Genomic DNA, 19,334 nt, shown 5'->3' with positions numbered 1-19,334 from the left:
ACAATGTTTTAGCTACAACAATAATATATAGCAGCAGATGAACACGATTGTTTTCCTTATTTTAAGACTCTTTTTTTTCCAATAAAATAGCTATGTATTATGGCGCACAGTGGCTTAGTGGTTAGCACATTCACCTCACACCTCCAGGGTCGGGGGTTCGATTCCCACCATGGCCCTGTGTGTGCACGGAGTTTGCATGTTCTTCCCGTCTTGTGGGGGTTTTCATGGTTCATCATATCACATGTCCCACTGATCACTCACACCTGTTCTGTGTTACCGCTAATAAGCTCCCCTAAAGAAGTTCTAGTTTTTCAGCATATAATTGTCAAGCTGTTGTTGTCATGTGTGTTACAGCCTCGCTCATAATCTGCATGTGTCATAACCTTGTGTCTGTTGTGACATTTCTGGTTCTTGTTTTCACAGTTTTGGTTGTTTGTTTTGTACTTTATTCAATCAAAAATCTGCACTTGCATCCACCACCTTCTACAATCCCTGACACTATGTTGCAGAGATTTTCCCTGTTTCAATAAAAATGCTATAAAAACGCTAAAAATAACAATGCTTCTAGTGCCTAAATTTAAGACATAGTCACTTATTTTTATTATGCTGCTTGAAAAAAATTGTGTCTTATTGTAAGCTTTTTGTTAATTATTAATCTTAGATTAAGGGATAAACTCTTAGTCCGTTCAATCAAGAGACCAAACTACTCATTTTAAGTAAGTCAATCCTGAATAACGGTGTTTTCATTGCTATTAATAAGCACAACTTGCTTCAATTTTGGCATTTTTGTCTAGTTTTAAGATCCAATAGCATATTTTAATGACTAGATATTTATGCTATTTTCATGAATTCTGTTTTCCATACCCCAGTGGCAGATTATTATTATTTTTTGCTTGATTTTAGTACACTTTAACTAGATTTAAGTGGGTCTTGCTTGCAGTGTGTTACATGGTGCCATTATTTTTTTGGGTTTCAACAGAATACTGTGAGAATAAATCTGAAATTTAAGACCATGATAAGGGTAGGGGGTAGGTGTGTACAAGTGTTTTAATCACTGAAGTTTAACCTTCTGATTGACATTTTTAATGAAATTAGAAACATACTGTGTAGTTTTAGTGCTTTTATAAACTTCAGCAATCACACTCTCTTAACAGGTTGTTTTAAAGAACATTTCAGCAGCTAAACAAGCAAATCATTTACTTCTTGCACTGCCACTGCAGAGTTTATGTGATTAGTCACTCTCTATAAAACGCAAAGCTGCAAGTAGATATTTTATGCTTCGTGTCATACTAAATCAAACCCTACTTTCTAACCAAGAAGCCTATTTGCATGAAACACAGCTTTAAGAATGCAATGCAGGAGAGCAGGATTAACAGCTACTTACTATATGCAGCTTCTCATATTCATACATGGTGGTTTTGCAGAATGGAAAGAAGGAAGCATGTTGCCATCTGGTGGTTATACTGAACAGTGTAACAGTGAAAGCAGTGTTTATACTATATCTAATCTCTTGTCAGAAGGTTTCATTTCATGTGTGCTGGTCAGCAGCTCGGAGAGTAGCGAAGGCTTTAATACAAATGACAGGTTTATATAAACATGTTATTGTTTCACATATAACGTTTCATGTTATATGGTAACATCTTATATGCCAGGCAGTCTACATAATATAGTTTTCATTTATCAGCACACCATAACTGTTTTATTCCTTACATATGTAGTTAAACCTAAAGAACTTCTCCAAGAAATAAAATACAAGGCGTGCTGTTATAGAAAAATCGGCGTTACTGTTACCACCCAAAACATGATTATTTTCCAATAACAGCACATCCTGGAATGCTTTACTCCTCGTGTACAAGGGCAAATTTGTCAATAATTAGAATTTGCATTTAGTAATGAACACACACATTTAATTGATTATAGTGGAATTTAACAATGTGTAATGTTCCTGTTCCTACTTATATTATCTTTTTCTCTCTTTTGAAGTTAATAAGACAAAAAAAAAAGGTTTCGCTCATCCTGTAAACAGAGAACCCAAAAACTCCAAGTCCTCTGTCCTTAAGACTTCCCCATGTCAGAACACTTTGTAACATTGTTACAAAGCATTGACACTGGATACTCCTTCAATAAAGGTTATGAAAGCTTAACCAAATCAATAATTATACATTTATTATTATTATATTTATGTTATACATTCTGTTATATAACAATGTGGTGTCATTCATTATTAGGTTTAGACTATGCCGATGAACTTATTTAAAGAAGGGCATTAATAAAATTAATAAAAACGTCCCACAAACACTCGATCGGATTGAGATCTGGGGAATTTGGAGGCTGAGTCAACACCTTTAACTTAGTCATGTTCCTCAAACCATTCCGAACAATTTTTGCAGTGTATCAGAGCGCATTATCCTGCTGAAAGAGACCACTGCCATTAGGGAGTAGCATTGCGATGAAGGAGTGTACTTGGTCTGCAGTAATGTTTAGGTAGGTGGTACGTGTCAAAGTAACATCCACATGAATGCCAGTGTCCAAATTTTCCCAGCAGAACATTGTCCAGAGCATCACACTTCCTCTGTTGGCTTGTTTTCTTCCCACAGTGTATCCTGGTGCCATCTCTTCCCCAGGTAGACGATGCACAGGCACCCGGCTGTCCACGTGATGTAAAAGAGGGCACTCTGACCTGTCTGCAGCTACGCAGCAAGCTGTGGTGCATTGTCTGTTCCGACACCTTTCTATCAGAGCCAGCATGAACTTTTCCAGTAATTTGTGCTACAATAGATCTTCGCTGGGATCAGACCAAATGGGCTAGCCTTCGCTCCCACCGCGCATCAGTGAACCTTGGGCACCCATGACCCTCTTGTCAGTTGTCCTTCCATGGACCACTTTTGGTAGGTATTAACCACTGCATACCGGGAACACCCCACAAGATCTGTTATTTTGGAGATGCTCTGACCCAGTCGTCTAGCCATCACAATTTGGCCCTTGTCAAAGTCATTCAGATCCTTACGCTTCCCCATTTTTCCTTCTTCCAACACATCAACTTCGAGAACGGACTGTTCACTTGCTGCCTAATATATCCCACTCCTTGACAGGTGCCACTGTAACAAGATAATCAGTGTTATTCACTTCTCCTCTCAGAGGTTTTAATGCTATGGCTGATTGGTGTAAATCTGTGAATTGAATTACAGCTGGAACTAAAGTCAGAGCTGAAAATTCATCAGTACCTTCTAATGAACCAGATTTAAGGCAATTAAGAACACTTCTTACGCAGTCATCATCACTTTTATTAAATCAGTTACATTACAACACATACATTCTTCAGCTAAGAAAAGGATACACAAAGAAAAGAAAAAAAGTTCATTATGCTTCTTTCACCAACGGAAACATGCCTACACACTTATACATGGATGCAGCTGGAAAAAAAGAATAATACATTAATCATTTTAAATATGAGGGTTTCTAAAATGTTTTTCCAAACATCTGCATCATAAAGCTTAGGTTTATTGCCATTTGGAGTGTAGAGGGTGAGCGTACCCACACTGAGGCTGCAGCTTACACTTATAACTCGTATCATTTTGATGTTATTGCACTTTGAGACCAAAACCCAAGGTATTTTTTGGAATTTAAATAGATTTTGTCCAGGTGATCATGTTCAAAAGTGACTTTAGATTGATGACAAAGGCAAATCTAATTATCTTAGGGAGTGGGCTGAATTATCCTCTTTTCACTTCAACCAAATAGCAATAAAACTATTCTCCAGTCCCTTAAGAATAGCTCTGATTTAGACAAAACTAGAGCACTAGAGCAAAAATTTACTCTTAGAAAAATAGATTTGCAAGTTCTTCGTAATGTTCTTAAAATGCGTTAAGTATAGCTAAACTGCGAGAAATGGTAAATGTCATAAATAGATTACTAAAAAAAACAAAACAAAAAAAACTGTCAGCAATAGGAAATACCAAAAAAGAGGAAGGATATCTTACAAATTAGCAATGTGTTTTTGTTTAATGCATTTATATTCAAAACCTCTCAACATCTCTTAAGCTTTACAGACACTGCTGCTGTGAGAAAGAGGAAATAGTGCAACAATGTCAGAGATCGAAAGAGAGAACAGAAGTACGGATTCTTAATTCACAAGAAAACTTGCGAATTAAAAAGGTGAGGCACTGGGACGATGTACGAATAGTTAGTGTGTATAATGTCACAGTGAGACAGAGTGAGAATGTGTGTAAGACAGAGATTTTAGGGAAGTATATACAAGATTTAAAGAGCTCAAGAGAGACATGAATGAGATTCAGAGGAAAGCACACCAACAAAGCAGTTCAGATTAAAAGATAACAGAGAAACCCCTAGTTTACTCGTAATCTAATCATCATTGTGGAGAATGAAAGATGAAAGCTACATTCATGTGAACTTTAATTGCATTAAAGGAAAATTGACGTTATTTTTTTCAGTTCATTTGTTCCGGGGGCGGGGGTGTTTACTTTTTTTTTTTTTGTATCAAGGTTGCCTTATAGTTGTATTCACAGTAACCCAAAGTATATTGCTTGCTGCCTAAATTTAACACTCAGTTCATGCCCTGTTAAACACACACCAGACACAAGATGCTGCTAGCTGGGTGGCAATCCAAATGCGTTTAAAAAGGGACAAATTAAACGGAACAAAAGGGCAAAAGAGGTGCTTGAGATCAAAAAGCATTTTAAAGAGTCTGTAATAAATCAGTACATACACACTTGGCCCATATAATGGTCTCCACAAGGTCAGACAAAACACCCGATCTGTCCAGCAGAGAGCACATACATACAGGAAGGAGCAGAAAATTAAATCCTCCATTAAATTACCATTAAATCCACCAGCCCAAAATATTGAACCAAACAAGAATTAATCTAAGAAATTGCACTTATGGCAGTCTCTGTGTAGATGCCTTGAGCAAAAGAAATAATAACATTATAATAATACAATAATAAGAAGAAAATTATGACAAATACAGTTTGTGGTGATTTTTGCCCTGCTATACTGGACCCACAAGGTCCTGCTTCAAGATGTTGAGTCATCCAGGTCTGCATGTTAATATTTACCAGCCTACAGAGTAGAAAATGTTGAAGCAGGCCCTCAAATTGACACTGGAGTGTTCGTTTCACCTGGACTGAGCTTTGAGCTGCTGGATTTTCAGGCATACTGGGCGGTCAGTTCCTGGCTGATGAAGCGGCGCAGGCGCTCCAGGTACTGGCTGTAGAGCTCGATATCGTTGTGGCCGGCTCCCTCCACCCACAGCGGCTCCACAGCCTTGGGGCAGCGCTCGAACAGGGCAAGGCCGTGCGAGAAATCAATCACCTCATCCTCGGTGCCATGGATGATTAGCACTGGAGATGTGATCTTTGACACCTTCTCGATGCTAAAAGAAAAGGTGGAGGCATTGGTTAATATAGTACAGAGAGACTGATCAATATCATGGAGGTTACGTCACAAAATGATGTTTGCATGGGTTGTGAAACCACTTTCACAAGCCGACAAGCTTGAATAACCTCCGGCATACCCGACAAGCTTGAATAACCTCCGGCATACCCGACAAGCTTGAATACCCTCCGGCATACCCGACAAGCTTGAATACCCTCCGGCATACCCGACAAGCTTGAATAACCTCCGGCATACCCGACAAGCTTGAATACCCTCCGGCATACCCGACAAGCTTGAATACCCTCCGGCATACCCGACAAGCTTGAATACCCTCCGGCATACCCGACAAGCTTGAATACCCTCCGGCATACCCGACAAGCTTGAATACCCTCCGGCATACCCGACAAGCTTGAATACCCTCCGGCATACCCGACAAGCTTGAATAACCTCCGGCATACCCGACAAGCTTGAATACCCTCCGGCATACCCGACAAGCTTGAATACCCTCCGGCATACCCGACAAGCTTGAATACCCTCCGGCATACCCGACAAGCTTGAATACCCTCCGGCATACCCGACAAGCTTGAATACCCTCCGGCATACCCGACAAGCTTGAATACCCTCCGGCATACCCGACAAGCTTGAATACCCTCCGGCATACCCGACAAGCTTGAATAACCTCCGGCATACCCGACAAGCTTGAATACCCTCCGGCATACCCGACAAGCTTGAATACCCTCCGGCATACCCGACAAGCTTGAATACCCTCCGGCATACCCGACAAGCTTGAATAAACTCTGGCATACGCAACAAGCTTGAATAACCTCTAGTTTTGGTTGAGTGCTTCAATCCACAGGCTTTGTCATGTTGCTTGCAAGTAGTTTACACTTAAGTGGATAATCTCACCTGGACACTCTAGACTTAACATATGTAGTACATAAGACCTGCTGCTATAAGTGCTCAACCCAGAACATTTACTCACAATATGCTGATATTGAACATGAACCACTGTCAGGTTGCACACAGAAAGGGCCCTTTCGAGTTAGGCTCTTCTAAAGTTTCCTCCTCGTGTCATCTCTGGTTTGCTCACTGAGGATCTCATTCTGATCTCCTGGGATTTTCACACACTACAGTCTCTACAGTTTACACAGAATTGTGCGGAAAACAAAAAACAGAGTGAGCGACAATCCTGTGGGCCGAAACGCATTGTTGATATGCGAGGTCGGAGGAAAATGGCCAGATTGGTTCAAGCTACCAGGAAGATTATAGTAACCAACATTCAGTCTTTACAACCTTGGTGATCATAAAAGCATCTCAGCATGCACAAAACATTGAGCCTAGAAGTGGATGGGCTACATCAGCAGAAGGACAAATCAGGTTCCACTTCTGTCAGCCAAGAACAAGAATCAGAAGATATCATGGGCACAGACTCACCTAATCTGGACAGTTCAAGATTAGGGGGAAAATATGCTGTAAAGCAAAGGTGCCTTCAAAAATAATAATTTAAAAAAAGGAACGTTTCTGCATTAAAAAAAAGAATTCTGTAAAGACTATTAAACAGCAATACACTAAACAAATTCAATATTTGGTGTGACATCCCTTTGCTTAAAAGACAAACAAACAAACCCAAACATCAGCAGTCTGAGGTACAAATTGTGCAGTTTTATAAGGAAATTATACTGATGTATCACTCAGCATCTTGGAGAACCTGCTACAGTTCTTCTTGAGACTTTGACAGTCACACTTGGGTTTTTTTTTTTTTTTTTTTGCAGTTATGCAGTTTTTTTAGTTAGTAAAGTAATATGTTGAAATGTTTTTTTTTTGTTATTGACTCAATAATGCAGAGGTCAGAAAATAAAAATCTATAATAAACTTTGTATTAAAAAAATAGCATGCCTATGACTTTTGCACAGTACTGTATGTATGCATCAATAAATAGATAGAATGACTTATGATGAAATATTATAGCATAGTACCAAAGTTTTCTTACGGAAAAAGGATCCTTCAACAACTGTGTGTTTTTTGCTTGCACAGTTCCAGTTGAAACATGCCATATCTCAAGAAAAGTGTACTAACCTCTATATATTATAAATGGGGTTTCGGGGCTAGTAAGGTATCTTAATAAAAAGACAATTTTGCTCATTTCATATCATTCTGACTAAGCAAATTATATACCAAACCTGCGATTCGAACACTAGTAATAGTCATGGTCTAAGAGCCGTAAAGTGTCTCAGTAACAGATAATGGTGAATTTGGCACAGGAAGCACGTTGCACTGTTGTGAACTTTGTACTAATTATGAATATCTGTGTTCACTGGTTTCAAATCACTGCAGCTGACTGGGTAGGCGGAACACCTACTTTGGAAAGGCGTCAAAGCAGTAGGTCTTCTTGGTGTCAGGGAAGGCCACTCTCATACCCGAGGTGAGGGGGGAGTGGAGGACCACGGCAGCACACTCATACCGCGACGCCAGGTCCACCGTGGGCACCGTGCCAATACTCTGGCCATAAAGGATGATGTTCTCGGGACTGATCCCATATCTGGAGAAAAATTAATGGACAAGTTAATAATAATAATCACAAAACCAACTGGCGGATAATTATTTCCCTGTTTGATATTTCTAGAAAAAAAACTTCTATTTTACACCTTTTTTAAATGTTTCACCATGAAAGGCAACAAAATGGCAGTGTATGACATCTGGCAGAGTGAAGAGCAACATCTGGCACAATTAGAACAAGCAGATCAGGATGAAGAGTTTAAATGCAGTTACAAAGGCAAAAGGTGAGCATACAAGTTATTAGACAATAGTTATCGCTATCACAACTGGTGATGCAAACCTTTAACCTGGGAAACTTGCCTAGACTAGACTAGACCTGCAGACTCCACAAATATGAAATAAATGTGTCCGTATATCAAGCTTCACCATATCAATGATTAGACGCTTCTTACTTTAGTGGTTTATTTTGTGTACAAGTCCTTGTTAATGAGTCGTTACTATAGAAACAATAATGTATTAGAATGAGTGCATTAACATTTTAAGTAAAGCAGGTACCTTGTAAACAGCTGCTGCTACAGAGAATTAAATCAACACCTTTGGACCGATTTGATTCAACAGCACTGTGGTATAATTTATAACAAAAGGTACCATAATTTAGCAATAGAAACTGAGAGACTGCATGCGTGGTGTTGCATTTTAACATCGTCTGCTGAAGTCTTCACATGTCCCTGGGAGTTAAGTAAATAAACAGACACATGCTCGGCCAGGATTTATTTATTTTTTTAAATATATTTTTATGGCTTGGGGCTAGAATAGTTATCATACATAAAATTGCTTTGTTGAATTTTTTTTTCCCCTAAGGGTATGCAAACTTTTGCATGCCATTTTTGCACAATATGCTTATGTAGCTCCTTGATATCTCGTGTCACATGTTGCTGAAGGTTTATCAATGGTTTGGCTCTAGAGGAGGACACTTGACTCTATTCTATAACGTTCCCACTATCAAGGTTTAAGTATTAGCACTTCACATAATTTAGAGCAATGTTTAGGTCAAGTCTGTAATGTAGTAAAACAGTACACTTAGCTGCAAATCTTCCCACACTGGATGCCTTTTGCTCACCTGGTGCGCAGCGCATGCCAGGCGGCATCTATGTCAGCATAGAGGTTCTTCTCAGACGGCTTCCCCGTACTGGCTCCATAACCCGAGTAGTCATAGGAGAAGATGTTGCAGTTGATGCGTGTGCCCAGGCCAATGTAGAAGCTACTCATCTGACCCAGATCCACAGCATTACCATGGGAGAACAGCACCGTGTACCTGCAGAGACAAACATGAGCAATCCTTACAGGCACACAACTCCTTTAGTACTCATAAAAAATATATCAAGACTAAAATAAACGTAACATCCTTTAATAAGTACGAGACTTCTTGTGAACATGTTCACCTTTAAAAGATTTATACATGCTATGAAATAAAGGCTTCTACTACAAAAGGCTGACATTAAATGCTGTTTTTGTCCAATTAAAATAAGATGATGAAGCTCAAATAAAATAATTGTTCTTAAATTGGATGAATAATTATAGCGATAATTAGTATCAATAATTATAGTGGTATACGAGATAAATGATCATGAATTTTTAAAAAAAGTAGAAAAAAAGACCAAAACAATTATAATAATGATTGCAATCATTATCACGCAGCACTACAATTAGACAAACAGCAGCACATTCATTCACGAAAATGAATAAATTACTGCAAAAATGGATTACTCTATTGACCCCCGCAACATTATAAATAAATAAATAGATAGACAGATAGATCGATATATAAATAAATAAAAAAATAGTACTAATGTGCCGGTAATGTGTTAGTTTATGTAAGAAGGTCCATGCTTGTCGTCATGGAAAGCCCATATAAATAAAGGAGAGTATGTTATTTGCTTTGTGGGATGGAAACGGTAGCCTGCACATATAATATTAATACTAACGATTGTAGAAGTTCTACCTGGCTGTGGGGGCACAGCGGATGTACATGCATCCCACTTTGTTCCCACGACTAGAGCGAGTCAGGAAGACTTCTGTCCTGTCCAGCTCTCTTTGGGAGTACTGGAACTCGGCTCGCTCTGAGAGATGGAGCTTCCACCTGCCCTCTCCACCTCGGTCTCCTCCTCCACCTCTCCGACTCAGCCGAGAACGCAGGCCCGAGGCGCTCTGGTTTGAGGTTATGGTCGGGGGCGAGTCTATTTCAGGCAGTAAAGTGTAAGTGGGCTCTGGGGGTAGGAAGGCCAGTTTTGCTGCAATCCGACTCGGGCAAGGAGGGCAGCAGAAAAGGCCGCACAGCTCGCTGACCGACAATCCGTTCATCTTTCCAGCACCAAGTTACAGAAAAGCTGGAAGAACCTGAGAACAAGACAAACAGATCCAATAACATTAGACAAAGTTCGGCTGACCAGACAAAACAAGATCTATCTGAAGCTTCCATGAAAATGACTCAATGTTAATATATAAACACCGCACACAATTAATCCAATTTTGAGATTAAACATATGGGGGACATTCACTGTAATGAATATACTGTTAAATATCTTGTTAGCATCTATCAGTGTTTCAGAACAATTGTAGAGCTATATTCAATTCAGATCACAGGTTTTCAACAGGATTCAATGCCAGTAAGAAGTGTTGGGTTGAATTCGAGTCGAGACCTAGTCCTTAACCAATCAAGTCCGAGTCCAAATCGAGTCTAGCAGAGTCCAGAAAGTAATTAAATTGGAAAAAAAGATTTGAAATTGCAATTGTAATTGTAAACTCAACACTGAGCTGTTAAATTAATATTTTAACCTTCACAAACCAATGGCAACATAAATTTAAACAAAATAACACTATTACATCTTGCTATTGCCATTTAATATTTTTATTTCATGTCATCGCATCTCAACTAGTTTCCTATAAAAAAAAAATGGTTTCGAAGAAATAAAAAAAGGATATAGAGGTATATGTAGAACTTTTAAGTGTATGAAAATACAAATGAAGCTGTGTTGTTATTGTATTACACTATATTATTTCCCCCAGTTCGAGCTGACATTTCAATGATTTGATGCGTCTCCCACAGTTATATAGGCCGAGAGAGAGACAGAGAGTACAGAGTCGAGTTACATTTAGCAGCACGCCATAACAACAAGCTTCATGCTATATTACTGCTTTTAATCCGTCTATGAATGACAACAAACTCATTTCTGAACACAGCTCTGTTCTTTTTCATTCCTAAAATGAAAAAAGAAATCCCTATCAGCAGGGTTTATGATATTTACTACATTAAGAAGTACATTTCCCATTTTACGTGAAATTCAAGACTGGAATCACCAAATGTTAATGTTTAGGGGTGGGCGATATGACTACAATCTTATTTCACGATAACAATGCATTTTCTCAGGTAGGTCTGTCAGTAGTATTCAAGTAAGAAATACTATGGAAATTGAATACAGCAATTAAATGTAAAATAAAAGACTTCACTGTGTGACATATACAGTGATTCTTATTACATTTACTGAAGTTATTCAGTGAAATGAGTGAGAGAGTGATTTTCTCTCTCTTTTGTTGTTTGATTAACATTAATGACACGGACAACAGCAGGTTTATTAGACTGCTGTCACTTTAAGACCTAATGCACAGATCTAATACACTGTACTGACACCTCCGATTTTTCCCACCAACTGTTTACATTCACTTAAGACATAACCGACTGTGTTTACATGAATACTCGGCCAGACCTGCATTTTGACATGATGCATTTGTATTTATTTATTTGACCATCCAAGCGTAAAAAAACGTTAAAGAGACCTCAATTCAGCACTCGCATGATGAGGCGTCTTCCAGTGCGCGTGTTTCAGGTGTGTATGCACAGAAAGCCCCCTGGTCAGGCAGGAAGACATTCATTAATTTCTTCTTATCTTAATTTTATGTTGTTATTTATTTTTTATCTTTCTTTTCGCGTTACACATGACGCGGTCTCGACTGTGCTCGGAAAAATTTCCGAGTCCGCGTCAAGTTCGAGTACAAATTTACCCGAGAGTGTGACAAGTCCGAGTTCGTTCAGAATTGGACTCGAGTCCGAGTCCAGAACCAAGTACCCCAACTCCACCAACAAGCATTGCAAAACAATTTTTGCATTCATATATCTTTAATTATTTAGGTGTATGATTTGGGGTCACTATCTATGGCACAGCCTTAACCTCCTGGCAGATGCAACCAGGTTCTGGTCTCAGCAGCCTGGTAATTAGCAGACTTCTTATCATATTTAAAAGCTCCTCTGAACTGCTGGCCATAAACCAGACCCAAACTATCAGTTAGAGGTGTGCATCAGGACTGGGATCTCACAGAACCTAAGTCATCGTCACCTCTTCTGTTAGGGCTGCACAATTAATTGAATATCGATCGCGATTATGATTTTGACTGCCCACGATTACATGAACATGACGTCAATATCAACTGCGATATTGATGTTTAAAGTTCGTCCTCCACTCATAGAAAAGTCCGCTGCAGATCAAATCAAGGGCTTCCTAAACTTACAGTCAATCACGATAGAGCGGCGCAGGGATGACCTCATTTTGTAATGCCAAAACCCGGAAATGAGAGCATTTTAGCGCTTGATCTGCCAGTTTCGCTGCGAGCTCCAGTGCTTGCGCGAGGGGAAATCATGACACTAACATGTGGCTAAATGGCACTACAGAGGTTGTCAGGGACATTAAACCTCATCACGCTGAACAGGAAAACACTTTGCAGATAAACTCAGGGCTCTACAGTGCGACCATTTCACTCGCGTTTGTCACTGAAAAGTTGTTTGTGCGACTGTGACTAAATATTTATTCACACCGGTGTGAGTGACCTGTTCGGAGTTGTATAATACAATCGGAATAAAAACTACAGGAAGTCCAAAATGCATCTACACCGTGCTTGTTCTGATTTAATCCCCCAAAAAACATAATATTATCAGCAGACATGGACACTGTACTGGGGGAACCGATCTAAAACTGATAAACAAACAAAAATAAAACCACTAAAATGTAAAGACAGAAAATGTGGTTAATTATAAATAAATCATTTAATATAAAAAATAGATATAATAACTTCATAAAATATAAATAAAATGAGAAATGAAATAATGTTTAATTACTATGGGTTGCATTTAATATCAATTTGACATTAAGCTTAGTTCGCTATTTCCTTAGAAAGCTATTAGCCTTTTTCCTAATATGGATCATGCTTGTGTTAGTCTACTTTTAATTAGGACTCTTTATTGTTTAAGATATTTAAAAACAAATATTTTATGCTTGTTTATTTATCAATTAACCAACAGTATTTCTCATTGCTATTATTTTAATTTAATTAACAGTGACCATGAGCAGAGAGCTTACATTTAACTGTTTATGACAGACCTCCTGATTAAAGTTTAAACAAAAAAAGATTGGTATCTGGTTCGGTATCGGACGTAAAAATCCTGATCGGAGCATCCCTAATGAACACCAATAATCTAAAGCGCTATGCATCTGACGGGTAAATGAACTCACCCAATCACATCCTATATGAGATTATTCAGATATATACACAATATACACAGAGCGGTTCGAGAACTCACTCCAGCCCAGAACCATGACAGTGGAAAATGTCTAATAGTGTAGCTTTAAATATATTTAAGAGGAGCAGACTTCAAACACTGAACATTGAGGTTTATTGTATTTGTTTACAAGGTGGAACAGGTTAACGGTTGTATTTTGCATACAGTCTGTAAAATTGACTGAAAATATTAAATTTAGTTTATCAGAAGGTAAATTAATTAGTCTTGGCTCACACTATATTCCTAAATTCTGTCATAATTGACCAGCTCAAGTTTTCACATGCCTACTTCTGTGTTATATTGTGGCACATTAATGTGCCTAAAAAAATAAAAAAAAAATCTAAACTTCAACCGTGCTCCAAAATTTTTGACTGTGCCCCTAAATTTTTGTAATTGTTAGAAAGAAATTGTTACCTTAGAGCCCTGAAACTGGTTCTCACAATTCCCCCCAAAAAAGGTGGATAAAGATTCATCCACAGAGTAAATCCGTATTATGGAAAATGTATAAATTATGTTTGGAAAAGTTGTGGGAAGCTTGGTGGTGGTGACGTTGAAGTCGAACGACCATGGTGTAGTTTGTTACAGTTAGCTTTTTATTTCTGGAGATTGTATTTAGGCTTCAAACTTCAAAGTTGTGTTCATTTGCGAAAATTATCTTGATACACAAAACGTGTTAGCATTGGAAACTTTTGTTAATCACAAAGCTTTTTTTTTTTTTTTTTTTTTTTTTTTTTAAATATTTCAAAAGTCTATGTGAAAATCCATTGTGTTTTTGTCGAGGGAACCGGTGTGATGCTAACTTCCGGGTTCTGCTACAAAATGACGTCATCGCTGCACCGCTCTATTGGGTGATTTGGCTACAACTTTCCTCCTGTAAACACTGTTATTGCCTTTTCTGTATATGCCTGAATTGTTTTCATTCGGTTGCATTTTGTTTTATTGGATTGCATATTTTCATTTGGTTGATGGCATTTTTATTTTTACTTATCCTATATTCTGGGTACAATTTTATTTATAATTTGCTTCTACGAGATGATGCACTTTAAGGATCAGTCTAATTTGATGCAAAGATTTGTACATTAGCAGGAATGTAGCACAACATGGAGGTGAAAGCAGCCGTCTGTTTATTTAAATATGAAAGTGCAATAAAAATATGTTGTCACTAAAGTCAATTAATAATCGTGAAAAATAATCATGATCTCAATATTGATCAAAATAATTGGGATTATCATTTTGGCCATAATCGTGCAGCCATAGGTGCAGTGATGGTTTACTCTGGTCAGGGTCACAGTGGTTATTAATCTACGCATATTTTGAGTACCCAACTAAATTTGTCAGAAACTCGCAGGAAGGTGCAAACAAAGTCTAAGTTTACATGGACAGCAGTAATCTAATTATTGACCTTATTCTGAATAAGACAATATTGTGATTAAGGTGTTTACATGAGTCGCTTTTAGAATACTCCTTTCATGTTCCCGTTTTACATGTTATAGCACACAGACTGATTAACAGCACACATCATTACGTCCCCATGCCATGCCGTCTGATGTCCCTCCAGAATTTCACGTATCAACATACAGTTTTGGGTGTTTTTATTTTACATTTTAAGAAAGCTTCGAGTACAGTTAATTATTTGTCATGCTAAACGTGCAAACAGACGACTGCTTGAAGCCATGAGCTGGGTTTGAAACCGCGTACTTACCTACTATTTAGTAGCTGAGATGCATGTATTTCGCCTACTATATAGCAGGTAAGTACGCGATTTGGGACGCAGCCGTGCTCTTGTTTGCCGTAAAACGGTTGAGCCCTGCCGTGTGTGTACGTGTCCTGTCGCAAAATGCGGTGAAAACTCCCACACAACGTTAATAGTGTGATTAAGGTGTTTACATGTCTGTAATGCATGTCGATAATGCGACTAAAACAGGAATACTACACGTCTTAATTCGATTTGTGTTTACTTCGATTAAGGTAATAAAAACTGCTGTGTACATGGTAGTTTCTTAATCAGAGTATTGTCTTAATCGGGTTAATATTGGATTATTGTTGTCCATGTAAACGTACTGAGAGACATGTAAACACCTTAATCACACTAATAAGGTCGTGTGAGAGTTTTCACCACTTTGTACGACAGGACACGTACACACACGGCAGGGCTCAACCATTTGACGGTAAGAGAGCACATCTGCGTCCGAAACCATGTACTTACCTGCTATATAGTAGGCGAGATACATGTATCTCAGCTACTAAATAGCAGGTAATTACGCGGTTTCAGACACAACTCATGGCTTCAAGCAGTCGTCTATTTACACGTATAGCATGACAAATAATTAACTGCACTTGAAGATTTCTTAAAAATTTAATAAAAACACCCAAAGCTGTATACGGTACCATAACGAAGACGAACTGTATGTTGATACATGAAATTCGGGAGGGAACGTCGGACGGCGAGGTGACGTAATGACGTGTGCTGTTAATCGATCTATGTTCTATAACATGTAAAACGAGAACATGAAAGGAATATTCTAAAAGCGACTCATGTAAACACCTTAATCACAATATTGTCTTATTCAGAATAAGGTCAATAATTAGATTTTTACGGTCCATGTAAACGTAGTCAGTAATGCACGTTGATAATGCGACTAAAACAGGAATACTCCACGTCTTAATTCGATTTGTGTTTACTTCGAGTATGACTTTAGTCAGATTAAGGTAATCAATAATCGCTGTTTACATGGTAGTTTCTTAATCATAGCATCGTCTTAATATCAGATTATTGTTGTCCATGTAAACGTACTGATAATGAACTGCGTGAGGAGGCAGGATTGGTCAAACTTCCTGCAGGACCAGGCGTGATTAGGAGCAAGGAGTCAGAACCTTGACCACACCTAAACTCATGTCGGTGATTTACCAATCATGAAAACAACATCTCGCTTACTTACTATAAGAATTAAAAGGTACATTAGATATTTGAATGATTTGAATACATGTTCACGAAGCTTCGCCCCCAAAATCTACCGTGGCCCGTAGAGTAGCATGTCTACAAAATGACTGACACAGGAAGCCCATCCAAACAACCATTCCAGACCGGAAGCCCGTTTTCCAAACGGGTTTCAGTGACTTAAAATACTTTTGCTTTTTTATATAATCATGTATTAGGAAATAAACCCGACTTAATTCTTACTTTGAGAATATTATGTAAACCAGATTTAGGTCTTACTATAAGAATTACACGCTGATTTTCCATGAATTAGTCTGATTCACAGACTGTGGCGTCAACATAATATCAAACATACGAGTTATTAAATGTTAATAACGACAAAATACCTTGAAATAATTTGTTACTAATTCGAAAAAAATAAAATAATGAGCACGAACACATTTCCCTCCACAGGGCTCCCAACTGTTTTGAACGGAAAATCTTAATCACTGTGGTCACAGTTCATTTTATATGAGCATTTATGCTCTTATCTTAAAGGGTGCCAATAATTCTGGTGTTAACCGTCGAATGTTTATCTTTTTATACATCCATAAAAAAAATACACATTTGTAGACGTAAGCGTTGTATACAACTGAACGACAAAGTATATAGTGCAAGCGTTACATGTAAGAGTTCTTATCTTTAACAAGACAGTAGTGTAATTAGCTAGCTGAATTAGCGAGCTTCCTGCTCCGAGCGGCACGGCGTAACCCTTTTCTCTCGATGTAATTCGATATAAAAAGATAATTAAATGTATTACAATCATTTTTTTTTACAATAATTGGTGGTTATTTAAGTAGTCTTAAAAGTGTTCCCTCGCTGTCTAGCTATGAAACTATTAAAATACATAATGTTCACAAATGCTGCTATCTGCCTATCTCGGCAAGCTACAGACTGAATCCCAAATAGCGCGACACTTCTTATACAAGTGCACTACACAGGTCGTGTAATGATGGCGGCTACACACTATTGTTTTGCACTAGATGACCACTAGAGAGCCGTTTGAGATTCAACCAAAAAGAGTTTGGCTAAAACTTGGCTAGTTCGGCGTCGGGTGCGATAGTGAGAGATATACATCCGAAAAACTTACCGAAAACTAGCAGAATCTCCGAGAGGTTTTTATGTATCTATACATGCCAAGACATTAAACTCGGTTCCCAATCTTTTCCCCGTATAACTAAAATCATCATTAGGGATTAAGTGCAGAGAGTCATCCGGTCTGAGTAGCTGTTTTGCTAACCGTAACGACAAGCAACACATAGTGTGAAGGCTGAGATTTCGTGTATAAGGAGTTTACGACTCGCCTTTCCTCCAAAATAAGAGCCGTGTGCCATTTTGTATGCAATTACTCAACTAATTTCATCTTCTACAGTAGCTCATTCCCTTTCTAACCAAAACAATGGCCGATAAAGAATGATTTGAAATATTAACTTTTATTCTTGTCCATACCTGACAGTATCTCATTAGTAGGGATGTCACGATACCAAAAATCTAGTAGTTGGTACCGATACCACCAGAAGTACACGATACTCGATACCAAAGTCGATACCACGGTGTGGTATAAAAATAAAATTAAAAACATTTAATTAAAAACTCTCCTGGAGGGCATCCTCCTCTGGCTGATACTGGCAGAGAAGGGGGGTGGGGGGTGGGGGATGAGAGAGGGTATTTTAGTTATCAAACACTGTGACAATAGCTGCGTTTACATGGACAACAATAATCCACTCTTAATCCGATTAAGACCATACTTTGATTAAGAAACTACCATGTAAACAGCAATTTTTACTTACCTTAATCTAATTAAGGTCATAATCGAAGTAAGCAATAATCTAATTAAGACAGGTGGAGTACTCCTGTTTTAGTCACATTATGGACGTGTATTAAAGACATGTAAACACCTTAATCACATTTTGAACGTCGTGTGAGAGTTTTCACCGCATTTTGCGACAGGACACGATCACACATGGCAGTTTTACATTTTACGGCGAACAAGAGAGTTCGGCCGCGTTCCAAATCGCATACTTGCCTACTATATGCCTGTAGTGGGGAAAAATACATGTATCTCGGCTACTAAATAGACGGTAATTACGCGATTTGGGACACACCCCATGGCTTCAGGCAGTTGTCTATTTTCACGTATAGCACGACAAATAATTAACTGCACTTAAAGCGTTCGTGAAAAATTTGAATAAAAACACCCAAAACTGTATACGGTACCATAACGAAGACGAACTGTATGTTGATACGTGAAATTCAGGAGGGACGGTGGACGGCGTGGCGCGGTGACGTAATGACGCGGCTGTTAATCTAATTATGTTCTATAACATGTAAAACGGGAACATGACAGGAGTATTCTAAAAGCGACTCATGTAAACACCTTAATCACATTATTATCTTAATCTGAGTAAGGTTAATAATTAGATTAATGCTGTCCATGTAAACGTAGTCAATGAGTGGAGGTGCATTCCTAAACGCACGCACACACACACCGTATACTCTGAATGCAAGCATTAGTTTAAATTCACTGATATGGTGGCAGGCCAAAATGATTTATTAAAAGCATGAACATTTGAATAATTATTAGTGACATGAGGCTACATTTAGCTGACAGGACACAGGCTGAATGGCGATGCATGGTGGCCCATTCGGAGGTAGTTTATAACACTGCAATGAGTTAGCGTCGTTAACAAATAACAGGCTATCGCTAACATTACATGGAGCATAACGTTAGCTGGTTTCACGGCCACAGTGCCAGCTTCCTCAACCAAACATAATATAGGACCGTCTTTCAGGTGCTTCTCCAAATTCCAGGTGTTTCCTCACTTTGTTTGAAATGAACGATAGCATCGTTGCACACCG

General features: G+C 38.5%; 1 protein-coding gene across 1 annotated transcript; it reads right to left on the bottom strand.

Moving 5' to 3' along the window:
• Positions 1 to 4,438: 4,438 nt before the first annotated feature.
• Positions 4,439 to 17,889, bottom strand: abhd17aa (abhydrolase domain containing 17A, depalmitoylase a). The gene is made up of 5 exons (XM_053651764.1): positions 17,566 to 17,889; positions 9,893 to 10,287; positions 9,011 to 9,205; positions 7,754 to 7,933; positions 4,439 to 5,392 (listed from the first exon to the last, which is right to left on the bottom strand). Exons 2-5 carry the CDS (start codon positions 10,249 to 10,251, stop codon positions 5,167 to 5,169), a joined length of 960 nt encoding a protein of 319 aa, XP_053507739.1. The 5' UTR covers positions 10,252 to 10,287; positions 17,566 to 17,889; the 3' UTR covers positions 4,439 to 5,166.
• Between the last annotated feature and the right edge of the window lie 1,445 nt (positions 17,890 to 19,334).

Source organism: Ictalurus furcatus, chromosome 20 (assembly GCF_023375685.1).
Source record: "Ictalurus furcatus strain D&B chromosome 20, Billie_1.0, whole genome shotgun sequence".
In the NCBI taxonomy this organism is placed as follows: Eukaryota; Metazoa; Chordata; class Actinopteri; order Siluriformes; family Ictaluridae; genus Ictalurus; species Ictalurus furcatus.
This window is presented reverse-complemented; position numbering and strand designations above follow the sequence as displayed.

What these genes read in the sequence shown, in the direction of transcription:
- abhd17aa (XM_053651764.1), bottom strand. Translation starts at nt 10,251, where the DNA reads ATGAACGGATTGTCGGTCAGCGAGCTGTGCGGCCTTTTCTGCTGCCCT. An exon ending in CGCTGTGCCCCCACAGCCAG is followed by an intron (nt 9,206 to 9,892) that starts GTAGAACTTCTA and finishes TTGTCTCTGCAG; the next exon opens with GTACACGGTGCTGTTCTCCC. An exon ending in TGGCATGCGCTGCGCACCAG is followed by an intron (nt 7,934 to 9,010) that starts GTGAGCAAAAGG and finishes ATTTTTCTCCAG; the next exon opens with ATATGGGATCAGTCCCGAGA.